General features: G+C 39.8%; 1 protein-coding gene across 2 annotated transcripts in view; it reads left to right on the forward strand.

The window, feature by feature from the left end:
- The window catches only part of RNF123 (ring finger protein 123), a 454,378-nt gene that overhangs the window by 137,074 nt on the left and 291,529 nt on the right, over positions 1–25,775 (forward strand). For both annotated transcript variants that reach the window (XM_029599662.1, XM_029599663.1), the window contains exons 19-20: positions 2,970–3,041; positions 24,901–25,021. In XM_029599662.1, coding sequence (XP_029455522.1) covers positions 2,970–3,041; positions 24,901–25,021 — 193 coding nt within the window. The remainder of the gene's footprint in view (positions 1–2,969; positions 3,042–24,900; positions 25,022–25,775) is intronic.

The raw sequence follows: 25,775 nt of genomic DNA on the forward strand, positions 1-25,775 counted from the left end.
ACCATTTCTTAGCTGGAGATTCTTTTCTGCTCTCACTAAGGCACAAAGAGGTTCTGGTTTCATATTCATTTTACCTGCAGTTCTTTCACAACAGAGAGGTTCTATGCATTTGCCCAAATAACTTTCCAAAAGTGGTATGTGCATTCCACATTAAACTATTGTGCTGCCTACTTTCTTTCCAAGACCTCATGCATATAGAGGAGAATGACTTGTCAGTCCTTGGACTTTGAGGGCCTTAGCATATTTCTTGAGAAGGACGCAACCTTATTGTCCAACTTCTCAACTGTTTGAATCTTTTGATCCTAAAAGATGAGGACAGGCAATTGCCAAAAGAACTCTTTCTAATTTGCTAGCAGATTGTGTCATGCACTGTTATGTGCTGGCTGGCTTGCAGATTCCATACTCTCTCAAGGCTCATCAAGTGAGAGCCATGGTGACCTTAGCGGCTCATCTAAGGGCTACTTCCATTAAAGACATTTGCAAAGCTGCTACTTGTCCATTCACACCTTCACATCCCTCTGACTTGACAACATGTCTCAAAGGAAATAGTGACTTTGGATAAACAGTTTTGTATAGCCTAATTACCAGTACTCCACTCGCTTCTGTTGAGATCTGAGTGGTTTATTTCAGTAGTTGGTCTAGACTCCCCCATATATTATGGCTAATTCATGTCTGCTTGTCAATGGAGAAAACCAGTTTGCTTACCTACATTTAATCCCATCTGCCTCCTGGAGAGTCGACTACATTGCTAAAGCTCAATATGGAAAAAACTGAGGGACTTATGAGGCAGCATGTAACCACATCATTCTTTAAAATGTGTTATGGTGTTAAAGCACGCGATAAGCACCATAACACATGACGCAATGCTAATTTTTTAAAGGGGAGGGATTGGTGAGGAGTTGGGGTGGATTTCCACAAAAGTGAGCTGGCTTCGCAAAGTGCAAAGCCATAATGCATGATATCGTGCAGTTTTAATGCCGAAAATAACTACACCTTTTTCAATAGCGTTAAGCTGTGCGATATGCGTTATGCCCATAACACAATTTGCAATTTTTTTTGCAGATTCCTTTTTGGGCATTTTTAGACTGGGGAAGGGCCTGTGATGTGGGAGGAGAGTGGGGAAGAGGCCTGTGATGAGGGGAGAGAGAGAGAAAAGTAAGCAGTAACCCCCAAATTTCCCTAAACGTGTCCCTTTTTCTTAGCGCAGGCGTTATCACTGCATTAAGACTTTTTGATGAAGTTATGGGTTAATTAGTTAGCCGGCTAACTATAGCCAGCTTTTAGGACAGCTGTTTGACTCGACCACACTTAGCCAGCTAAGTCATCCGGTTAACTTAGCTGGCTAACTCAACTCCTCCCAGTTATACCCCTGGACTGCGCCTAATTTATCTGGCTAAATTCTAGCCACCTAAATTATTAGCTGGCTAGAATTTCACCAGATAAAGGCTGAATATAGCCTGGTAAGCCATTTGGATGGATAACTATTACGATATCCGTCTAAATGGATTTTGAATATGGTGCTCATAATTAATAAAGGCACCCTCTTAAGAGTTTTCCCTACACATAGGGGTGCAAAGCACTTACGCACATAAAATCAGCATATACACACATAAGTAGCCTGTACTTGAGTCTTTGCTATTTTATAAACTGAAAGTACGCATGTGCATTATGATGATGCATGTGCACATATACACTCAAGAAAAAGGGGTGGTTTACTATTTTATGACACATACATTAGGTAACTTGAATAAATTTACACCTGCTAATTATCTTGCATAATTGATATCAGACTTGTTTATTGTACACTGTTGGCTGGGTGGGAGGTCTGGGTGAACTGAAGGGAGTTCAGGCTGAAGAACCAGGAGGGTCTCAATGACCTGGAGAAGGACTGGACGAACTGGTGGAGGAATCGTCAAACTGGTAATTTCAGTTACGCATGTTTTAAAATATACTGACTTCAGTGCATTAATTGGGTTTTACATGAGCAAGTTCTACTTTTTCTCGCATAAAATATGTGCGTATATTTTTAGAATTGGTGGAAAATGTCTATGTTCGGTGCATTGAAATACTTGCTTTCAGTGCATTGTATGTATTCGCGCTTAAACATACATATGCACATATGCTGCAGGGTAGCAGTACATGTATTTTATACATGTACTGCTACCCTGCAGCATATGTTATTATTCCTCCTGCCTTTCTTTCTTCCAGCTTTAAGCTTCCCAAGTTTTTTCCTCCTTGTTAAATGTAACTTTGCCTTATTCACCTCTCTTGTTAATTACTATTTTATTTATTGCTTCAGTTATACCCTTGTTCTATGTAAACCGATCCGATATGGTTATTACTATGAAGGTCGGTATAAAAAAGTGTTAAATAAATAAATAAATAAATAATCTGCATGTATCTAATACATTAGTATTATAAAATACCATTGTAGATCTCCATGTGGCCACATAGTTCTTTGAAAATTATCCTCAGAATAAGAGAAACATTTTTGAAAATAGGACCCATTATATGTAGATAGATTTGGAAGTAAAGAAAAAAGAATGTTTTTTTTGTTTTTGTTTTTACCAACTATATTGTAAAACAGCACAAAATAATAGGGATGTGCATTCATTTCATTCGTTTCATACGTTCCCATAACATGTCAGTTAGATGTGCATTCATTTCATATGTTTCATGCATTTCATATTACATGCTTGTATAGGAAACGTATGAAACGAATGCACATCCCTACAAAATAACAGTGCCTATGTTGGAGGATTCTATGTTCATATAATACATTTTGGCATAAAATTACAGGGACTTATGAGAGAGGTTGAATGTTCCTGTTACATACCAGCCATGACATGGCAATAGATACTGTGATTGCAGGGATTTTGGAATAGGACATTATAAAATATGTAATTGTATGTGCTACAGGAACTGAATCTGAGTTCTTTGAACTATAGATATGCATTCTCTCCTTTTAGGGAGAAGCCTCCAGATATATCTTTCTAAACAAATTTCGGAAGTTTTTGCAGGAAAATACCAACAATCGTGGGGTAAGTTGATAACTGAAAAGTTGTACATATTTTGTAAAGAACAGATGAACAATCGCAAGCTGATTCTGATAGAACTGCCTATAACAACAGTTAAAATTATATAATACAATTTGGGAGATTAAGAAATTATACTTTTAGTAGAGTGAAATCAATCACCACTATATGCCAGGATGCCATTACTCCTTCATCTCCAGACTTCTGTATTAATGTTGCCTAGCATTTTAAAGAAAAAATAGACAAAATCTCATCAGAATTCATAACCCTACCAATTCCCATTCCATCACTTTCCCCTGCCATCAGCTCTTTCTCTGACTTTGATATTGATTCCACGAATGATGCTACCACGAATATCGGTATATAAAAAATAAACAAATAAAATAAATACTCGTATCATTTCTAAATCTAAAGCCTCAAATAGTCCATATAATCCCTGTCCAAGATACATGCTAAAAGATATTAAAGAACATATTTCCCCTTTTATAGCAGATATAGTCAATTTATCTCTTTCCACTGGATCCTTTCCAGCCACTCTAAAACAAGCTTCCATCTTACCAATAACCAAACAGAAGAATGCCGACCTGCTAGACATTACTAATTATCGTCCCATTGCCTCACTTGCAAAAATAATCAAATCTGTTGTCCTTCATCAATTATCAGAATGCATTACTGACAATAACCTTTTACATCCGCAACAACACGGCTTTAGAAAAGGTCACAGCACTGAATCCTTGCTCATTTCAGATTCCAATACAGAAAATTACATTATAGTTTTTTTGGATACTGCTGCATTCGATACATTAAACCATGACATTCTTTTTTCGAATCTTCAACAAATAGGAATCACAGGCTGTGTCCTTCAGTGGTTGAAATCATTTCGAACCAACCGCCTACAAACGGTCACTCTTGGTGAATTCAGCTCTGACTGGTACTACACTAACTCTGCAGTCCCTCAAGGATCCTCACTGTCCGCTATCCTATTTAACATTTACGTGCTCCCACTCTTTCATCTTATGGCTAGTCTTGACAAAAAATTTAAAATATATGCTGATGACATCCAGTTCATCGTTCCCTATACTGATTCCTGGTCTAAAACGTTTTCCTTGATACAATTACGTAAAAAACATAAATACCTGGCTTTCACACAACCGTTTAAAACTGAATACAGCAAAAACAGAGTTACTCTTATCCCCTATTCAAGACTCATCTTGTTGTCCCCCAGCAAATTTCACCTTTGGCAATCACACTATTCCAATTATTCATTTGCACACACAATTTAGGAGTAATGATGATTTGGTAGTCTATCAATGACTACCAACATCTCTGTATTAGTTACAAAAATCATTCTTCAAATTACAATTACTCAAAAAGTTAAAACCTCTACTTTTTTCATTTGACTTTCGTTAAGTTGTGCAAGCACTATCAGGATTATATTACTGCAATGCCTTATATTTGGGTCTTCCAGCATGCTCTATCCGTCCCCTCCAACTTATTCAAATTTCCGTGGCAAATATAATTACTAATACCCCCGTAGAGAACATATCACTCCAGTCCTTCAGTCTCTCCATTGGCTCCCTTTACAATACCGTATACAATACAAGGTTCTGTCCATAATTCACAATTTAATATACAACCCTTCCTCCATCTGGTTATGTTCTATACTAAGATTATACCATCCACCTCGCCAATTAAGATTGTTAGATAAATGTATACTTGAGGTCCCCACCATAAAAACAGCCAGATTAGACCTGACCCGCAGATGCGCCTTTTCAGTGGCCAGTCCCAACTTTATGGAATTCTCTCCCAGATCATATCAGTCTTATTGCAAATTCCAAAGACTTCAAAAAAGCTCTCAAAACTCATCTATGCACCCTTGCATACAATTAGCTAAACAACTATTACTTATTTATTAATTCAACGTCCTGCTCTGTTTGTTCCCATGTATTGCTAAGTTGTCCTATGTGATGTTGTAATTAGTTATTTCGCCTACTATGATGTTTTAAATTATGTATGTTTTAATCTGTTTGTAAACCACTCAGATCCACCACAAATTGTACAGGCGGTATATAAGAATTTTTAAATAAATAAATACTTTGCTAATTATCTTCATATCTGAATAGACCATATGACCTCTTTCAGATTATTAAAATTCTTACAGAGTCTACTAACATAGCTACTTCACAGAAATAGAGGTCGACAAAATAAATAGAAAAATATATATGGTGATATGTTTTTATTGGACCAACTTAATACATTTCTTTACTGGCTTTGGAGAGCACTTTAGGTCAGAATTCAAATGAGCAAAAGGTAACCATATTTGGAAATATAGTAACAAAGTAATGATGGAAAATAAAGACCAAATGGTCCATCCAGTCTGCCCAGCAAGTTTCTCATGGTAGAAACTGCCATTCTGTAGTATAGTTGTCACTTTCAGTACATATCCAGAGTAGCTCTTTGCTTCAACGGCAGGGGGAATGAAGAAAAGTAGACTTATATTCAGATAACAACCAACAAGGACTGAATTACACAGGCTGGGTAAACAAATAAGCCTGGGAGTAGCTTGCATATTGCGGCGGTTACTATCCCTAATCAATTAAGCTAGATACTTCACTTAGAAGCAGTTCCAGCACTGCTCTCTACATTAATGGCAGGGGTGGAAGGGAAATAGAACCAAAAGGTTACATTAATGGCAGGGGTGCTACAGGGCAAAGGTAGCGCCGGCACCATTTCTATCAACGCACCCGTGGCCCGAGAGTGGAACATCACACCGGGACCCCCCCCACTGGACCCCAGGTAATTTAAGACATTTTGGGGGGGTTTGGGAGGGTGGGCGATTTTATTTTAAAGGGTCAGGGTGGGTTTTAGGGTTATTTTAGTGTGCTGGTTTTCCCACCCTCCCCCTTCCCCTCCCCCTTCCCCCGATTTACGATTTTTGATGATAAATCGGGGGAATTCCTATTATATATCGCCTTTAACGATTTTTGACGATTTAAAATATATCTGACGATATTTTAAATCGTCAAAAAATGATTCACATCCCTAGTGATAACTCAAGGGAAGATGCCCTAGCATGTTTTTGATTTTAAAATTCAAAATATTTGGTTACTGCTACTAGTGAATCAATTCCCCTTGTGAGCAGATAGGATGCTGAACACTGGGCTGTCTCTAGTTGGGGAAGCCCAACGCAAATTATAGCCCCTCTGGCAACATTCTATTCTTTATCACAAAAGGATTTTCACAAGTTGCTGTCATTGCCAAGCCTAGTGGCTCACCTTTAGATGCTGTTCATCCATACATAATTTAAAAAATAAATAAAAAGGGAAGCTCTAGTACCTTACTTAAGTTTGATAATGACTTGCTCCCTAGTAGAGGAATTTTTCCTTCTCAGCTAAAGGAAATAGTGTTTTATCCTATTTTGTAAAAGGGCTGTTCTGATTTTTTTCTTCTACATCATACTTTGATAGGCAAAGGAAAAGACTTATAAAGCAATTATACAAATTATATTTTTAGATAAACATTTTTTTTTTTCAATTTCTCTTTATTTTTCAAAAATTTACAAAGTATACACTTTGATTTGAAACATGGTATTACAATACAGAAAATTAACTATAGTTTTGATTGAACTATGTAATCAAATAAAGGAAATAATTCTATCCATTATATTACCCATTAGACCCCAAGTAGGGAGGGGTGATAGTTACTATAAATTTTAGGAGATATCTAAGAAATTTTTAATTAAGGAAATAAAGGAACCTCGCAAAAACCTTCCTCTCTATATTATGGATTAGACAAATTATTACTCAATTGTAGTAGAGCTTTCTTCCCATCCGCAAAACTCTACAGTTGCTCCGGCTGGTAAAAAAAACCAAAACTATCATCTTTGTATTTTACAATACACTTGCACAGGAAGCACAAGAAAAAAAGGTGCTTCCAGTACCTGTAGCTCTTGCTTCAAATCCAGGAAAGCCTTCCTCCTCTGATGCATTGTCTTCGTTATATCGGGGTATATTCTTATGCTTGCACCCATAAAGTTGGAGTTGGTCTTTTTAAAATAAGCATGCATAATGTCTCCAAGATCTTTTTCATTAAAGAAGGAAATTAATAAAGTTGTTCTCTCCGCTATTTCATATGCTGATGATTCAAAAAAATCAGTTAGATTTTCAAGAACATTAGGGGTTGTTTGCTTTGGTTGAGCTTTTCGTATCGGGAGTACACCTTATCCAAAGGTGGAGTTTTTTTCAGTGGAAATCTCAAGTAGTCAAACGAGGGTAACTCTCCTACACTCTGGGGAAGTTTAAAATCCTCAGATTTGGATGTCTCATCGCATTCTCCAGATACTCTATTTTTCTATTTATAGCCCCATAGTTCTGCACCATAGTTGATTGAACAGTTTTAACTTAGATTATATCTTCTTCCATTTTTTGAAATTTTCCCACTGCTTCCTGCTTGAATTTTTCAGAATTCTCATTCATTAAACGCATCTGAGATGATAAAGAATTTATATTTGCAGAACATTCCGATAAAGATTTTGCAAGGGTGGATGTTAAAGACCACAAGGAGTCTAATGTCATTATCTCCGGTTTAATCAGTGTTACAAACTAGCCAGGACTAATAGAGGGAATGGAATCTAGGTTCTCACCACTTCCGTTGACTTGTCCCTCTTCAGTTTCCAGCAAAGGGCCTCTGGCAAGATTCTCTCCGGTTCCTCTGGGTGTCTGAACAGTATCTCCCCGGCACTAGCCCCTCTGCCCAATTAACTCAGAGGTCCTCATCGGGGCTTCCAGTCGGGTGGGGTGTCGAGGTTCTTCGTTCAGCAGAGGTAGCCTCTGATCCAAGGGCCTGAGGGAAAATACTTCCGAGGTCGGGTCGAATTCTCCTTCCTGCGACCCGACAGCCGGACCACTCAAACCCATCTTTGACTGTTTTGCAGTGCATTGAGGAATGGTCTTCTGCCCTGGAGGTAGGGAGGATGTAGAAGGGTAAGCCCTCTGCTTGCCTTTGCGTTTCGGGTGCATCTTGAGTTTAGAAAGAAGAAACCTTTAGAAGAAAAACACCGGAGCGATCTCAGTGCGCTGCTGATCGAGGCGCCATCTTGACTCCACCCCCTAGGATCAACATCTTATTATAAGTTCTTTTCAGCGAGGAATTTAAGAAAAAACAAAAAGGCCCAAATTATAGGGAGTTACATAATAGGAAAAAGAGAAATTACATATTGAAAACTGGCTTAACGATAAAGTTGGAGTGTATTTTCATGATTGTCATGGGTGTCCTTGCCCAGGCATGACTTCAACACTTCTGGCATGTAAAAAGGGCTTCAGTTGTTCTACCAAGGTAAATACAAAACTTTCATCTTTATTTCTTTTTTTTGTCTTTTTTTATTTTCTTTATGCAATTTTAACAACTTATAGACAGCAATTTAAACTTGTCAGTGAATAGGTCTTTACATTGCAACAACAAAAGTAATACTTATACATATTGGGCTCAATCTTAAATTAGGATTAAAGTATTATCTCAATACTCAAAAAGAAATATAATTTAGCCAGAGTCCAATATATAAAATAGGAAAAAGACCATTTATAAGGAATTAAGAGAAGATCCAAGATGTACAATTTGGAGCAAAATTAAGGAAATTTCCATTTACTTAAAAGAAATTAGAAGGAACTAAGAGCATTCCATTATCATATCCTATGATCCGATTGATAAATCTTATTTAGGAGCATGATCTAGGAATTTCCTAAGCTCTAGTGGTTCTAGAAACACATATCTTTCATTCAAATATTTAACTATACATTTACAGGGGTAATATAAAGTCATCTGAGCCCCTAGATTTTTAACCTCTTGGCTCATCTGTAGGAAATTCCTTTTCCTAATCTGCGTAAGCCTGGCAATATCCGGAAACATCCACATTTTCTGTGTTAAATAAGGTTTATCACGGTTACAAAGAAAAAGTCTTAGTATTTTGTCTCTGTTTTCAGCTCTTTGGAACTTTATGTATAATGTTCCACGTTTTTCCACTTGATCTTGCATCGATCCTTCCGAAAAATCTGTAAGATTATTCAATTGTTGTGATTGATTTTGAAGTTGCCCAATTTCAGGTTCCCTTTTCCCAGACTATAACATATATTTTTTCTATAGATGGAATATTCTCAAAAAGTAATTGTAAATTTTCCACTGCAAATTTTTTAAACTGCTCTTTAGGTGAAATTAGTTTTACAATGGGAAAGTTAAATATTCTCCGGTTATACCAGAAATTTTCTATGATTTCAGTTCTCCTTGCATTTGCAACTTCTCCTTTCATTAATCCAAATTGGATCTTTTGAACTTGGTTGACGCGGTTTTCCAAGGTCTCTAGCTTCTCAGTGTTTTTTTTACAGTTAAGTCCAATTGTTTAGACTGATTCTGAATTTCTGTTATTTTTGTATCAAGACTAGCCATTGATGTTTTTAATTCCATCAGAACAAGCCATACGTTTTCCAATGTTATCTTTTGTGTTGCCTCAACACTAGAGCGAACAGCAGATTTTTCAATTTGAAAGCGGCGTTCTTGCCTCATAGCAGAGGCCGCCGCCTTACCTTCGCTGCCATTGGGTGTTGAGGTTAGAGGCTCCATAGTCAGGACTTCCCCTCCGCCATTTCTCCTCTCACTCTCCGGTGGGACATCTTTGTTTCCTCAGACCTGTGGTCTCATTCCTCTTTCTCCGTTTCTCCCCCCGATGGGGTCCGGCAGCACCACGCTCTCTCGGGGTGTCCCCGGCTCCGAGTCCAGAGATAGAACAGGTAACGGCAGTTCAGGTGTCAAGGGTGCTCCGGGGCTAAGGGAGGTGTAATGATCCTGTGGCGTTGTAATTCGCATCTCCCCAACGCCATCAGCAGATACTTCACCCGGAGTCGTTGCACTTAGCGGTGAGAGGAACCCCTCAGTTAACGGTTGTGAGAAGGTGGCGTTAAGAATAGTCGGGGTCTCTATTCTTACTTTCCCCTTTCTTTTTGTGTGAGGCATCGTTGAAACAGCGGAAAACTTGCAAAAATTGAGGAGCTCTCTCTCGACACAACCTTCTAGGCAGCCATTTGAATCTTCCCTCTCATCTTTATTTCTTATCAGACACCTGCAGGGGTATCTTAATAAAAATGTAAACCCCAAGGCGAACACTTGTGGTCTTAAATGAATAAACTCCCTCCTCCTATTTTGGGTTGGTCTAGCCAAGTCGGGGAAAATCTTAACAGTTTGACCATTGAATTCTACTGTATTATTTTGAAAATAACATCTCATTATATTGCTAACATCTCTTTCCGTCACTAAGGATACCAACGAAGTTCCCCTACCCAAAACCTCTACAGCAGAGCTCTCTATAAACTGTGTTAAATTTTTTAAAGCTTCCATTTGATTTTCCGTATTTCTCCTCATTGACTTCATAAGGAAATAAGCTTTATTTATTAACGGCAATTGAGACTCTTCAAATTTCAAACACTATCTTATGTTTTTTTAAGGTGGTTTGAATGTCCTCTCCCAAAACACGTGGGAAGTTAAGAAATCTCAAATTCAAGTGTCAGGTGAAATTCTCCAGCGATTCCAGTCTTTTAGACTGTATTGCCATATCTTTTATTAATTTAACGTTCACCATATATACTTGTGCTGTTTTATGCTCCAACTCAGTCATTTTATTTCCTAAATCTTTAATTTGACCTCCCATCTTTAGGTCCAGGGCTTGTAACTCTATATCAACGTTTTTGTATTTACTTTCACAGTCCTTGACTAGCCCTCCTAGGCTAGCCACAAGGTCCCATAATGTGTCCAGGGTTACAATAGCCGGTTTAGGGGGTAATTGGAAAGACTCACTCCCTTCCCGGACTGTTGGCAGCCCTGGTGTTTCCGCCACTTGAACCACCAGAATCCTTCATTCTTCCTCCTCTGGAGACAAAGATGGTTCCAATACTTCCAGCTCCCTGGCATCTGTTGAAACCAACAGGCTAGAGGAAACTCACTGTAACATCGCATGATCCTCATCTCGGCGTCCCCCTCCCTTCGGATGGGTGATGTCATCAACCTGCGATGTTTCCTGGAGGAACGTCAGAGTTGCAGGGGCCGGCGGAGGTCGGCAATCCGGGGGACTGAGAGTGATTTCCCCAATCGGCATCGGAGCTCCCTCTCAGAAAACAGAAGCGGGGATGTCCTCCCCCGTTTTCTCCAACTTTGAGGTAGCAAAGGAAGTGATACGCTTCTGTCCATCTGTTAAGGCGGGTTCAGAGGGATATACCCATTTCTTACTCTTCCTTTTTGCTGGCATCTTGTATCGGGTAACAGAATTCTAGAGAGCATCTTTCCCTGCTGCCGTTTATGCCGCCATCTTGGGCTCTGATTTTTCTCTTCTAATTTATGTTTAATCTCACATTTACCTTTTCTGGGAAAATTAATTGGAAAAGCAGTTGCATCTGCCAATTATTTGGCAGATATTGATAGTTGAGCATCAAGCCAATCTGGATTTCATGCTGGTTACAGCACTGAGACAGCATTATTAGCATTGGTAAATAATTTTCCAAGAAGCCTACACTTAAGTCTAGGGAGAGTAAGAAGCAGTCCTAGCCTATCTGCTGCATTTAATACCATGGATCACAAGATCTTGCTGATGCAGTTGCGATCCAGCGATGTCAAGGGTACAGTACACACCTGGTTTGCCTCCTTTCAGGGGAGAAGTCTATGGGTATGCTGGGGATACAGCATATCTCTATCCTGGACCTTAATGTCTGGTGCTTCTCAAGACTCCACTCTATCATCAGTATTGTTTAAAATGTTCATTATACCTTGCTCAACTGATCGGTTCTTTGGGCTTTCATTATACAATACACACGGACAACATACAAGTCTACTGTGAGTCTGTCTCTAAATTGAACAAATGCCTCCAGAAGATTCAGCACTGGCTGGCATGCTATAAATTAAAGCTACATCACAATAAGACCGAGTTTCTGTGGCAGAGATGCATACGCTTGTCTTTCCATTGCTTTCAAATTGGATTGGCCATAGAGGCAAAAACTCATAATAAAAACTTTTTAAAATATATCCAAAGCAAGAAACCTGTGAGGGAGTCGATTGGACCTTTAGATGACCGAGGGGTTAAAGGGGCTGATAGGGAAGATAAGGCCATTGCAGAAAGACTAAATTAATTCTTTGCTTCTGTTTACACTAATGAGGATGTTGGGGAGATACCAGTTCTGGAGATGGTTTTCAGGGGTGATGAGTCAGACGAACTGAACGAAATCACTGTGAACCTGGAAGATGTAGTAGGCCAGATTGACAAACTAAAGAGTAGCAAATCACCTGGACCGGATGGTATGTATCCTAGGGTACTGAAGGAACTCAAAAATGAAATTTCTGATCTATTAGTTAAAATTTGTAACCTATCATTAAAATCATCCATTGTACCTGAAGACTGGAGGGTGGCCATTGTAATGGCCACCCTCCAGTTACTGGTCTATAGTTACCCGGATCGCCCCAGGGGCGATCCGGGTAACTATAGACCAGTGAGCCTAACTTCAGTGCCGGGAAAAATAGTAGAAACTATTCTGAAGATCAAAATCATAGAACATATAGAAAGACATGATTTAATGGAACACAGTCAACATGGATTTACCCAAGGGAAGTCTTGCCTAACAAATCTGCTTCATTTTTATGAAGGGGTTAATAAACATGTGGATAAAGGTGAACCGGTAGATGTAGTGTATTTGGATTTTCAGAAGGCGTTTGACAAAGTCCCTCATGAGAGGCTTCTACGAAAACTAAAAAAATCAAGGGAAAGGAGGCGATGTCCTTTCGTGGATTACAACTGGTTAAAAGACAGGAAACAAAGAGTAGGATTAAATGGTCAATTTTCTCAGTGGAAAAGGGTAAACAGTGGAGTGCCTCAGGGATCTGTTCTTGGACCGGTGCTATTCAATATATATATAAATGATCTGGAAAGGAATACAACGAGTGAGGTTATCAAATTTGCGGATGATACAAAATTATTCAGAGTAGTTAAATCACAAGCAGACTGTGATACATTACAGGAGGACCTTGCAAGACTGGAAGATTGGGCATCCAAATGGCAGATGAAGTTTAATGTGGACAATTGCAAGGTGTTGCATATAGGGAAAAATAACCCTTGCTGTAATTACAGGATGTTAGGTTCCATATTAGGAGCTACCACCCAGAAAAGAATCTAGGCATCATAGTGGATAATACTTTAAAATAGTCGGCTCAGTGTGCTGCAGCAGTCAAAAAAAAAAAAAGCAAACAATGTTAGGAATTATTAGGAAGGGAATGGTTAACAAAACGAAAAATGCCATAATGCCTCTATATCGCTCCATGGTGAGACCACAACCTGAAAACTGTATACAATTCTGGTCGCCGCATCTCAAAAAGATATAGTTGTGATGGAGAAGGTACAGAGAAGGGCAACCAAAATGATAAAGGAGTTGGAACAGCTTCCCTATGAGGAAAGGCTGAAGAGGTTAGGGCTGTTCAGCTTGGAGAAGAGACGGCTGAGGGAGGATATGATAGAAGTCTTTAAAATCATGAGAGGTCTTGAAAGAGTAGATGTGAATTGGTTATTTACACTTTTGAATAATAGAAGGACTAGGGGGTATTCCATGAAGTTAGCAAGTAGCACATTTAAGACTAATCGGAGAAAATTCTTTTTCACTCAACGCACAACAAAGCTCTGGAATTTGTTGCCAGAGGATGTGGTTAATGCAGTTAGTGTAGCTGGGTTCAAAAAAGGTTTGGATAAGTTCTTGGAGGAGAAGTCCATTAACGGCTATTAATCAAGTTTACGCTGAGGTAGATCTTTGAAAAGTACGCACGCGCATACTTGTGTTCGCGCAACCGGCCGAGCCGTGCAGCCTGCCTCAGTTCCCTCCGAGGTAGGCTGCTCCGAAATCGGAGCGGCCTCAGAGGGAACTTTCCTTCCGCATCCCCCCACCTTCCCCTCCCTTCCCCTACCTAAATCCACCCCCCTACCTTTGTTGGGCAAGTTACGCCTGCTTGAAGCAGGCGTAACTTGCGTGTGCTGCCTCGCATCCCCCGGCACAGGCCGCAGTGCCGGGGGACTCGAGACCGCCCTCCCGGCCTGCCCTCGAACCGTCGCCACGCCCCTTCCAGCCCCTTTTACGAAGCCCCGGGACTTACGCGCGTCCTGGGGCTTTGCGCGCGCCGGCGGCATATGCAAAATAGGTGCGCTGGCGCGGAGGGCTTTTAAAATCTAGCCCTTAGGGAATAGCCACTGCTACTAATTGCATCAGTAGCATGGGATCTTCTTAGTGTTTGGGTAATTGCCAGGTTCTTGTGGCCTGGTTTGGTCTCTGTTGGAAACGGGATGCTGGGCTTGATGGACCCTTGGTCTGACCCAGCATGGCAATTTCTTGTGTTTTTGAGTCCCATAATAATGTGCTTATATTGCCTATTTTTTTGTTTTCCTGTATTCATGTGTACCAGCCAAGAAGGCCCCTTTTTTCATTTCAGAAAGTCTTCCTCCAGATAGCAAATGGCATTAAGCTGATAACTACGTTAGAGAACTTTTTCTTGTTTGGGTCCCTTACTCTGGAAATCATTACCTTATGTTCATAGGCTCCTGGATGATTTGCCTGTCTTTCATAGTCAAAGCTTGGCTTTTTATGAAAGCCTTTGACTCATGAATGTTTAAAATGTGTTTTTGTTTTTAGCCTATCCTCCTTTTTTTGTTTTTTTGTTTTATGTGTACGCTGCCTTGTAGCCTTTGTGGGAGAGGCAATAGCATCTCTGAAATGAGTTCAGAGTCAGGTTGGCAACTTCAGCAGATTGGACACCAATGGCATAAAATACATTTGGGAGAAACTCTAGAGGTATACAATACAAGTCTCTGGCAGTAAAAATTATCTGTCCGCAAAGTTGTCATTCATTAAAGGTTGAAACAGCGATTATCTACCCTCAGGAATTGTTTAGGACAGTGAAGGCATTGATGATTGGTTGTAATGCTGATTCTGCCACTAAACATTGATAGTGAGTGAAGAATTAATTTTTGGTTTTATGCAAGTTATTCAGTTTCGAACTTGCTCAGCTGGGAATATTCTTAACTTAATTTTTATTGGAGTAGCTACTGTAGAAAAGTTTTTTTTTTTCCAATTTAAGATGTATGTTAGTACCGGTCAGGTTATTAAATTTTTAAAAAATATTCTTCTCCCTCTATTATCTCTGGTCCTGTGCTGTCTAGGCAAGATACAAAAGATATGTCTGTTTCAGACTTGATGGCTGGTTGCTGAGTTGCAGTTTGAGCACTTCTCAGGTTGATGAATTACTTGATTATATAAATGTATCCATGACTAAGATATTGTATACTGTTGCTCCAGTTACTAAGTGCAGTTCTCAGGAGTATTTTAATCATTCTTGGCTTTCTGCTGAGGTATCCACTTTTAAAACTAAATTGAAATGTATTGAGAGGCGCTGGTGAAAAACTATTAATATCAAGAATAAAGAATTGTATTTGAAATAATTGTAACAATATAAAACTTTGAGTCTTCTAAAAAGAAATCTTTTGCTCAACAATTAAGGTCAGTAGCTAACCATCCACGCATTTTGGGTTTTTTTTTTGGGGTTCGTAATATGATTTCTATGTCTACTGTATGTGAAATGCTCATATGCTGAAGCTTTAGCTTAATTCTTTGTTTAAAAAGTCACTAAACTGCATACAACTTTACCTCTTATTTCTAAACCACCTTCTTTAGATTAATCTATAGCCTAGGATCCTATAGCCTAGGATCATTTTTATCCAGTTCCCACTGTTGCAGTACAGAGGGTTTTTACTGTGTAGAAACAACTAATAATGATGTTTATGACTTAAAATTCTGGGCAATCAGCCAATTATCTCTGTCCTAATGCAAATTACTCTATCATTGAAAGGGAGGCCTAGTTCCTGTTAATCTAAAAACAAAACCCCCCCCCCAAACTATAGTTTACCCTAAGATCAAGATGTTTTTCAGCCATGTAGTTGCAGATCTATGTCTGTGGTTTATTTAACTCATGCCTTTTCGTTGATGGCATTGAAATGTACCTTTTATAGCAAAGCTTTTATATGTATATATAAAAAAATATATAGTATTTATGTAGGGAACCTTTGGTTTCCTTGCCAGAAGGTGTAAAGCAAAATTCTGGGGAGGTATAAAGAGAGTAATGAAGGAGAAGTTTGGGTTTTGCTCCCCCCATGAAGAGAGAAGTAGATGGCGTGCTCAGAGCCTTATAAACCCTCACCACTATCTGAGAGTGTGGATTTTAGTTGTAGATTTTCATTTGGATTTTAGTTGTTGTTTTCATTTTGGATTTTCAGTTCAAAGCTTAACTTTATCTTTTAAGGGGGCAGCATATCCCATGCTGTAACACTTTTGATTTAATGATCCATGGTCAACAACAAACCTTTTCCGTTGGAAACAATTTAGTAGAACTAGTGGTCACGATTTGAAACTCCAGGGAGGAAGATTTGGAACTAATGTCAGGAAATATTTCTTAACTGAGAGGGTGGTGGATGCCTGGAATGCCCTTACGGAGGAAGTGGTGAAGACTAAAACTGTAAAGAATTTCAAATGGGCATGGGATAAATACTGTGGATCCCTAAAAGGCTAGAGGATGGGAATAAATAAAAAAGCTAAACCAGCATGGAACGGCAGTTACTACCCTTAAGGGAAACATGAGGGTAACCTGTACGGAGCAGCAGTTACTACCCTTAAGAGAAAAATTGGGGTAACCTGCACGGAGCAGCAGTTACTACTTTTGGGAAGCTTGCAGGGCAGACTAGATGGACCATTTTGGTCTTTTTCTGCCATCATTACTATGTTACTATGATTATTTTCTGGATTAGGACTCTGTGGTCTTTCTGCATAGAGACTGGGAGAAGTAAGGAGACAGAATACCCTACCTCATATAGAGTTTTGTTCATGTTTTTGGTAACTGTTTTAGTTGCCACCTTTCCTGCCTCTTGTTGATTTTTTTTTTTTTTTGTGATACTGAGAACCTCAGGGCCCAGGGGGGTCAGATGCTGCTGGTTTGAGAAGCAGTGCCTTTCTTTTCAAAAGGCCTGGGAAAAGAAGATGTATTGAGGATGAATAGATTCACAATCATCTCCAGAGAGAAGAAGTCCCCAATGATCTTGTCAGTCACTCTTTTCTTATATGTGCCACACCCCATTCTGCTAAAGGTAGAAGGGAGGTAGCCCACCTGGGCAGGGGTGTGTGTACCTTAGAAAGGCAGGGCACTCTGGAGTCAGTGTTCTTTTGTCTGAAGCAACCACCATTCCTCATGGTTTGGCCCTTGGGGCAGATGGCTGCCAGGACTTACCAAGCGGAGGCAGGAAACCAGAACAGAGCCAAGGACCAGTAATGGAGTAGGAACCAGGAGACAACTAGAATCTAGAAACAAGTAGGAAGCCAGGCCAGGCAAGCAATAGAATCATGGAGCAAGCTCTATGAGGCCTGTTGGACCAGCAAAAGTGTGTCAGTCTAGAATTCCTTATATCCAGCCCTCAGTTTGGGACACATCTAATGCTGATCTTGTTGGTCAAGAAAGATTAAAAACTAGTGCTGATCTAATATGGAGCCTCTGGAGGTGGGTCTCTCTAATTCTGCTTAGCTTTGTATTTTTTTTTAACAGGATTCTTGATTAGCCAGAGACCCTGTAGCTCCATTGCAGGATCCCCTAGCCATGAATACCCGGCGCTGTGGGTTCAGTTCCTGCTGTCCCTGATAATATGCTGCCACTAACTCAGCTAATAGCTTCTTTTGGGATACAGTACCATTTTTCTGTGGATAATACCTTGTTGATATTTTCTATTGACCCATCCAGCTTTTTCTATTCCCTCTATTGTGGCTAAATGTCTGCAGGCAATTGCTAGATGGATGCCTGTCTTAAAAAGGCAGAATATTTAATGATTAGTTATTGTTCTCTTTTTTTGTGCATCTTTCATATACATTCAGAGTTTAATTATCTTAAGAAAAAAATCTATCCTGAATGGAGAACATATCTCACATTTGCTTACCTCATGCTTGGATCGGAAATGACCAGGCATTTAGGTTCATTATGAGTTTTCCGCCTGAATGCCTAGCCATTTCTAGTCGAAGCATGAGGTAAATAAATGTGAGATATACAGGTATTTCGCATTATGATTCAAAGTTGAAAAATTTCCAAATTGACACTCATTATCCAACATAAGTTTATTTTTGCTATAAGAAATTGCCATGCTGGGTCAGACCAAGGGTCCATCAAGCCCAGCATCCTGTTTCCAACAGAGGCCAAACCAGGCCACAAGAACCTGGCAATTACCCAAACACCAAGAAGATCCCATGCTACTGATGCAATTAATAGCAGTGGCTATTCCCTAAGTAAACTTTATTAATAGCAAATTCCTTGTTATTTGTCTTTTTCTTTTCTGTTTTCTATTTCTGTATGTTATACATTTCTTTTCTTCTCTCAATCTTTGTTTTTGTTGTTCTCTTTGTGAATGATGTCAGTGTGTATACACACTTATCTGAGCATTGTTCTGTGATCTATTTTTCTTCTTCGTTTCTTTTTGTCTGCTGTCTTCTTCCTATTACCTATCTCCCTCCACCGATCATCTTCTGCCAACTAATGTATAACGTGTACCCTAGATGTTTGACCTCATCGGCTGAGACTATTTTGTAAATAAAATAATCAATAGTGCCCTGTCTATAGGAAAAGTACAGGAAATGTCTTTGCCAATCTTTCCTCATGCACTCTTTATCAGAGCCCCCAGATGTTTCGCAGCAGGTATGCATTGACAATTTATTTATTTATGTATCTAATTTCTATTTATTTTATTTAATTTTTAAACATTTATTACCCGCCCTTCCTACATTCAGGTCGGGGTACAATCATACATTCACAATCAATATAACAAATGGCAACAATAATATAAAAACAAAAACATGGATTTCATATCTTAGAAGTAAAACAAGTTGTTTCAACATTCATATGCCTTCTTAAACAAATAAGTCTTTAAAGCTTTTTAAAACAATTTGGGTTCTTTTATATTTCCTATTCCCTTCGGGAGTGAGTTCCAGAGAAAGAGACCTGCTAACGAGAAGGCATGTTCCCTGGTTTCATCAAGGTGTGCTGTTTTCGGAGAGGGGTTATATAGTAAAGTTTGGCCAGAGGATTGAAGAGCTCTAGAGGGAATATAAATTTTCATAGCTGCTTCGAACCATGGCAAGTGTACATTGTTAATCAATGAGTGAATAATGGTTATTAACTTATATTGTATGCGGTAAGAAATTGGGAGCCAATCAGAGATTGCAGAGATGGAGTGATGTGATCATGGAAGAGGGTTCCTATTAGGAGTCTTGCAGCAGCATTTTGGATAATTTGAAGGGGGTGTATGGCATGCGGGAAGACATACGAGAAGAGAGTTACAGTAATCAATGCCAGAAAAAAGAAACTATTGCAAGATAGCACAAAGGTCATTGAATTCAAGTAATGGCTTCAGATGCTGTAATAATCTGAGCTTGGAAAATGAGGTTTGTGTTACAGCATTCAGGTGATTGTTCATAGAAAGTACAGGATCAATAAAAATACCAAGGTTACGTCTAGCCCTTGATATTTTGATTTTATGATTTTTTAAGGTAATCTTTTCAGGAATATCAACAACTGGAAATTGAGTTAGTGTCATGTTTTGGTTTGATTTGTTTAATGCTAATTTATTTTGATTAAACCAAGGAAAATAGTGTATAAGAAATTCTTCAGTTAGATTCCAAGATGTTTCACAAGGAAAAAAAATTGAATATTATTGGGGTAGAGTTTATAGCGTACCACAAGGCAATTTCTTAGGCAGCCAATTGCAGACATCTGTTCTGGGTGGCTTACAATTTCAAAAACATAATATAATAATTAAAAAAAAAAAAGTTATTCTTAGAAGAGAATTTGTATTAAATTTAACTGCTTTTATTATGAGCCAAGCATACATAAGGACCTTTGTTTTCAATCATTACCTTATTTTCCCTAGGAATGTTTCAGTGTGTTTTATAATGAATAAAAAAAGGAGAAATAGTGCAAAAAATGAGACTTTCTCCATTGATTTTTCTCTTGTTTATTGACATGCGGATGACGATCCAGCAAGGTGACATCAGCAGAAAGAGTGCCAAGGGCTTCCTTTTCTCTGAGCAATGTTAATGTAATGTCCTGTAGGCATGCCTTGGCACTTTACTCTTCAGATATTTTTATTTTATATATATATATATATTATATTCTGCTTTTCGGCACTTCAAAACAGATTACATTCAGTTACTGTAGGCATTTTCCTATCCCCAGAGGGCTCACAATCTAAGGTCCAGATTCATTAAGGCTTTTCTCCCATCTTATGTCTATGGGAAAAAACCTTAGTGAAGCGGGTACTAAGTTTGTACCTGAGGCAATGGAGGGTAAAGTGACATAAATGTAGTGCTTTAAAATGTTGCATTTTACTGTACTATATATTAATACATTGAGTTATTTAAACCGGTGCAATATGTATTTTATACAGGAACATCGGTATATAAAAATTAAAAATAAATAAATAAATAAATTTTGGTGAAAATAGGGTATTGGGCCATGATGCTGGAATGAATCCCCCATTTATAACGTTATTCTTATGGGAATATCGGCTTTGACGTACATTGCAACTTAAGACATGGTTTTCAGGAACTAATTGTATCTCAAGGTCTGTGGACTTTCTGTTCTTTTCATTTGAGACAGATTTTTCTTAAGATTAAATTCTGAATGTATTTGGAAGATGCATAAATGGACAGTAGCCAGCGTTGATGCCTTGACAATTGGTGCTATTACTAGTTTTAAACATGCTATTTCAGCTCTATTTTGTATTTGGTACCATGTGTCTAATATATATGCACATGTTTTACAATATATTTAGAAAATGGTAAAGGACATCTTATTTACTAGCAAAGTAATGGTATATTGCTCCTAGTTGTTTTGGAATGGTAACTGTAATATAACTACACACAGTAATTTAAATTGTCTGGAATAAAATCTTAGAATAATGTGTTTGCATTGGTGTCTGTGTGCTTGCAAGGTGAATCACTTGAAGGTTAACAGAGCATCTATAAACTAGGGCTTGGAGTTTTTCTGTGAGCTGCAGTGTACCATCATAAATATTTATAATTTAAATATGTAACCAAACCGAACTCTGTCCTGTCCTGTGTTGAACAGGACCCCCAGATACTCCAACGACTGGGATGGTTGAACATTGCTCTTGGTCAGATTCACCACCCAACTGAGCTCCTGCAATAAGGAGATAACCCTGTGTGTCATCAGGCGTCTCTCTTCCTGAGAGTTGGCTCGAATCAGCCAGTCGTCCAAATATGGATTCACCAGGATTCCTTCTTTTTGCAAGGCTGCCGCTACCACCATCATAATCTTGGAAAATGTTCTGGGAGCGGTGGCTAGATCAAAAGGCAGCACCTGAAACTAATAATGGCATCCCAACACCGCAGAGCATAGAAAGTGTTTTGAGTTCCAGTTGGATGGGAATATGAAGGTAAGCCTCTGACAGATCCAAGGAAGTCAGAAATTCCCCTGACTACACCACCATTAATACAGAGCGTAAGGTTTCTATTCGAAAATGTCACCTTCAAGTGTTGGTTGACCCTCTTGAGATCCAAGATGGGACAAAAGGAGCCCTCCTTCTTGGGCACAACAAAATAAATGGAATTAGCACACCATACTTTCTTGAGACATGAGCACCGGAACCACAGCCCTCAGTCTGAGGAGCCTTTGAAACGTGAACTCCACTGCCTGCATCTTCGACAGGGAGTGGCATGAACACATACCGAGGAATACTGCAAAATACCAGTGCATACCCATCACACATCACCTCCAGGACCCACTGGTCCGACATGATCTCAACTCACCTCTGATAAAAGAGAGTCCCCCTATTTCGTGTTCCAGAAGGTGGGTCGGCAAATCTTCATCAGGATACTTGGGGGAAGGTCCACCACCCAAGCCCGCTCCTCTCTTGGGCTGCCGGGGACGAAAGGACTGAGATCTACCGAAAGGCAGAGTCCACTGAAAAGTTTTTTCTCTGTAGGGACAAAAACACCTGGAACCCTGGAAACGACCTCTCCTACCAAAAGGGGCACTGTAACTGTTTATCTTCTGGCAACTGAGGCACCGGAGACTCACCCCACTTACTGGCCAGTTTCTTGAACTCGCTCTCAAAGAAGAGTGAGCCTTTAAAGGGTATCTTGATAAGACTGGCTTTGGAAGCTGTGTCAGCTGACCAATTTCACAGTCAAAGTTGACGCCTGGCTGCTATCACCGAAGCCACTCCTCTGGCCATGGTCTGGACCATATCCCAGCCTGCATCTGCTAAAAATGTGGCACCTGTCTCCATAACATATCTGAAAATCCCTCCAGATTCATCAACCTCCTGAGAGAAGCAGACAAGATCTCGCCACTAGGGTGCAACAGGAGGCAATCTGTAAATTCATCGCCATTGCCTCAAAGGCTTGCTTAAAGATAGCCTCAATCCTTTTATCATGTACATCCTTCAAGGCCACTCCTCCCTCTGTAGGGATAGTCATCCGCTTAGACATGGCACACACCAGAGCATCCACTTTGGGGAAAAAGCAAATGCTCTCTCACAGCTGGATCCAGGGGGTACAGGCTTTCCAATGCCCGACCACCTTTAAAATTTGCCTCTGGGGCATCTCATTGCAGATCAATTCCTGGATGGCATCCATCACAGTGAAAAAACCAAAATGGGATTCTTCCTCGGCTCTGACATAGCATCCGAATCAGGAACACCGAACTGTTTCAAGGTCTGGGAAATCAGGGCTGTAGTTCATCTCTAAGAAAGAACTACAACATGGTTCCAGGTCTGGAGGAACTTTCCCATCTTCCAGGGAATCAGGATCAACCTCCTCATCAGTGCCATTGGATTCCTGTCGGGAACACCTGCAGGGAGCCGAAGTGAGTGCTGACGCTTATGCATAGGACTGGAAGAGTTAGGAGCCCCCAGCTGAGGGTCCGACCAGACAGAAATGGGGAAAGCAGAGAACTGTGCTTAAAGAAAGGCTTGCAAGCCTTGAAAAAATTCCACCCAAGAAAAAGCAGCTGGGTCCAGACCAAGCCCAGAAGGAACTGGAGCTGGTCCCACAGAACTGCCCTCACCAGTGGAGAATACAAAAGAGAAGAACAAAGATCTGGCGTCCCCCCAGTCAAGGCCGTGACCAACCCATCATCAGAAGGGGAAGAGCCAGCTTAGCAAAATCTGAGGAAGACAATTCTCCCTGAGCATCTGAACAGCGCTGACACAGGTTAGAAGCCAGGTCAGGCTGAGAAGCCCTAATATGACAGGCAACACAAATAGGAAGATGCTTAGGCTTCTTGCTTATTAGTGCCAATGCTGCGGTAAACATGCATCGGAATGGCTTGCGCTCAAAAATAAAATGCGCCCAAAAAATAAGCGCCTGGAAAACACGGCAAGGTGCACATATAACCTATGCGCCAAGTTAAGCACATAAAACAGTTTGTGCTCCTAAAAAGCATGCCCAAAAACAGAGTGCACAATGCGTGAACAGAGCTGACACACTGCGCCCACCGACGGCCTGTAGAGGACAGCATAACATGCACAAGAGCACGCAAAAACGGTTGCCACGGCCTGCCACGCGGTATGCAAGAAAAAATCCTAAGTGCGGGGCCTACACACCGGGGACTGCCCAGTTCCCCAAACCCAACCCCAATGGGAGCGGGAACAAATGTTGGCACGGTACACCGAGAATGGAGACTGGAGGAAGTCCTGAAACCCCTCTGTCTCTGATTCAGGTAAAACGTTCTCCCTTTTTTTTTTTTTTTTTTTTTTTTTTTTAAAACCTTGCCTGAGCTCAGCGCTTACCGGTTGAGTACATAGATGGTCTCCAGCTGCAGGGGGAAAGGGCATCTGCCATCACCGCCGTGCTCGGCCTCCTGCACCCACTGCCTGTCAACTGAACTAGCAGCTAAGTCCATGTTGGGGAAACTCAACTCCCAGACCAAGGCACAGCTCTGAGGGACCAAGGAAATCATCTCAGGAATTCTTATCCAGGGGAGGGACCTTTTAGGTATCACTGCAGGAGAACACTGCTTTCTTTTCCTGAATTTAGAATTTCAAATTTCTCCTTTGAAAAAGCTCAAAGCAATCTTCATAAGGAGATGCACGTTCACCATCTGCTGGAGACGGAGAATACTGGCAGGCTGGGGTCAATGCAGGGTTATATATACTGTGACGTCAGCTTGCTCTATCTTCAACTGCTGGCAGGGGAGCATAACCCACTGGTCCTGAGTCAATCTGCCTACACGCTAGGAAATTCAGTTAAGTCAGATTTTGTCATTGTTACAGAAAAAAAAAATCAATTTAATTTTGGCATTAAATCTCAGACCTGGACTAGTGCCAACTTTTAGCTTTTTGTGTTATGTATGAATGTGTAAAGCTAGGGGGTTAATAATGAAAGTGAAGTGATGTTTGATTAATAATTATGCATATGTGATTGCAGACACCCAATATTTGTACAAAATCCTGGGCTGTATTACACCAAATATAGCTTGGTACCAAGTTCCTTACTTAAACTCTTTTTCAGTCATTGCCTCTAAATTGACCCCTAGTATCAACATGCATTCAGCTATTGTGGTTTATTGTAGTCTAACAGTTGCAAAGATTGTGATGACACTGGCCATTGTTAAAATGATCTGTATTGTGCTATCTCCTGGTAAGTCTGAATGCTTTTAAAGGACTGTGATATATTATAAGTGGAGAGAATATGAGGAATTTGTTTTGAGCTGTGCTGTATTCTTTACTCTTGTCTTTGGACCTCTATCTTGCCAGAATCCAACAGTGCTGTGTCCTCCGGAGTACATGGTATGCTTCTTGCATCGCCTTATCACAGCCCTCAGACGTTGCTGGGATGAGTTTAAGACTAAGAGTTTGACAGCAGTCTACAGTGAAGGTAATACTGTACAGTATAAAGAAGCCACTTACCAAATGTTTTCTTAAAAACTCTGAAGAGGCTCATTACTTCCTACTTCCCTCAGTTTCCCCTTCCTCAATCCTACAACACCCTGATTTACTTCTTCCCTATCATGGCTTCATTGTTTTAACTCAGAACCTCATATTTTGTTTTTTGTTGTGTTTCTTGTCTGTTTGTCTTTACTAGATTATAATCAAGGCATAAGGATTATCCATTGTGTTTCTGTAGACTGCTGTGTACTTGTGCTAGGTGCTATACAAATAATGATACTAACCACTCCTGCAGTGACACTAATGCTTATAACATCAAGTACCTGTTCCACAGTGAGCAATAACAGTAAAGTTTTCATATTTCCAACATATGAAATGTTGTAAAGATTTATGTAAACAAGGGCTGTGTCTGTCTGTCATTCTGGGGGCAAAATGTACATATATATTGTAGCACCAGATATAGTGTTAAATCATGTGTCACGCCTCACCAGTTATATTGTTAGACATATATATTGTCGCACTGATTATATTCTCTTGTAATACGTTGTTTTACCTGTAACCGGAGTGAAGGCATCTAGCTAAACTTCAGTATATAAAAGCACATAAATAACTGCAAAGATGGGACAGAAAGTCAAGAAATTTGACTCATTGGAAGAAAATGGGAATATTTTGGCTGAATTTGAAAACCAGAAATTTTGGATGTGCCACCTCCATTTTTAACACATCTGTTCAGCTCCTCAAAC

This window comes from Rhinatrema bivittatum, chromosome 4 (genome assembly GCF_901001135.1).
Source record: "Rhinatrema bivittatum chromosome 4, aRhiBiv1.1, whole genome shotgun sequence".
NCBI classification, from domain to species: Eukaryota; Metazoa; Chordata; class Amphibia; order Gymnophiona; family Rhinatrematidae; genus Rhinatrema; species Rhinatrema bivittatum.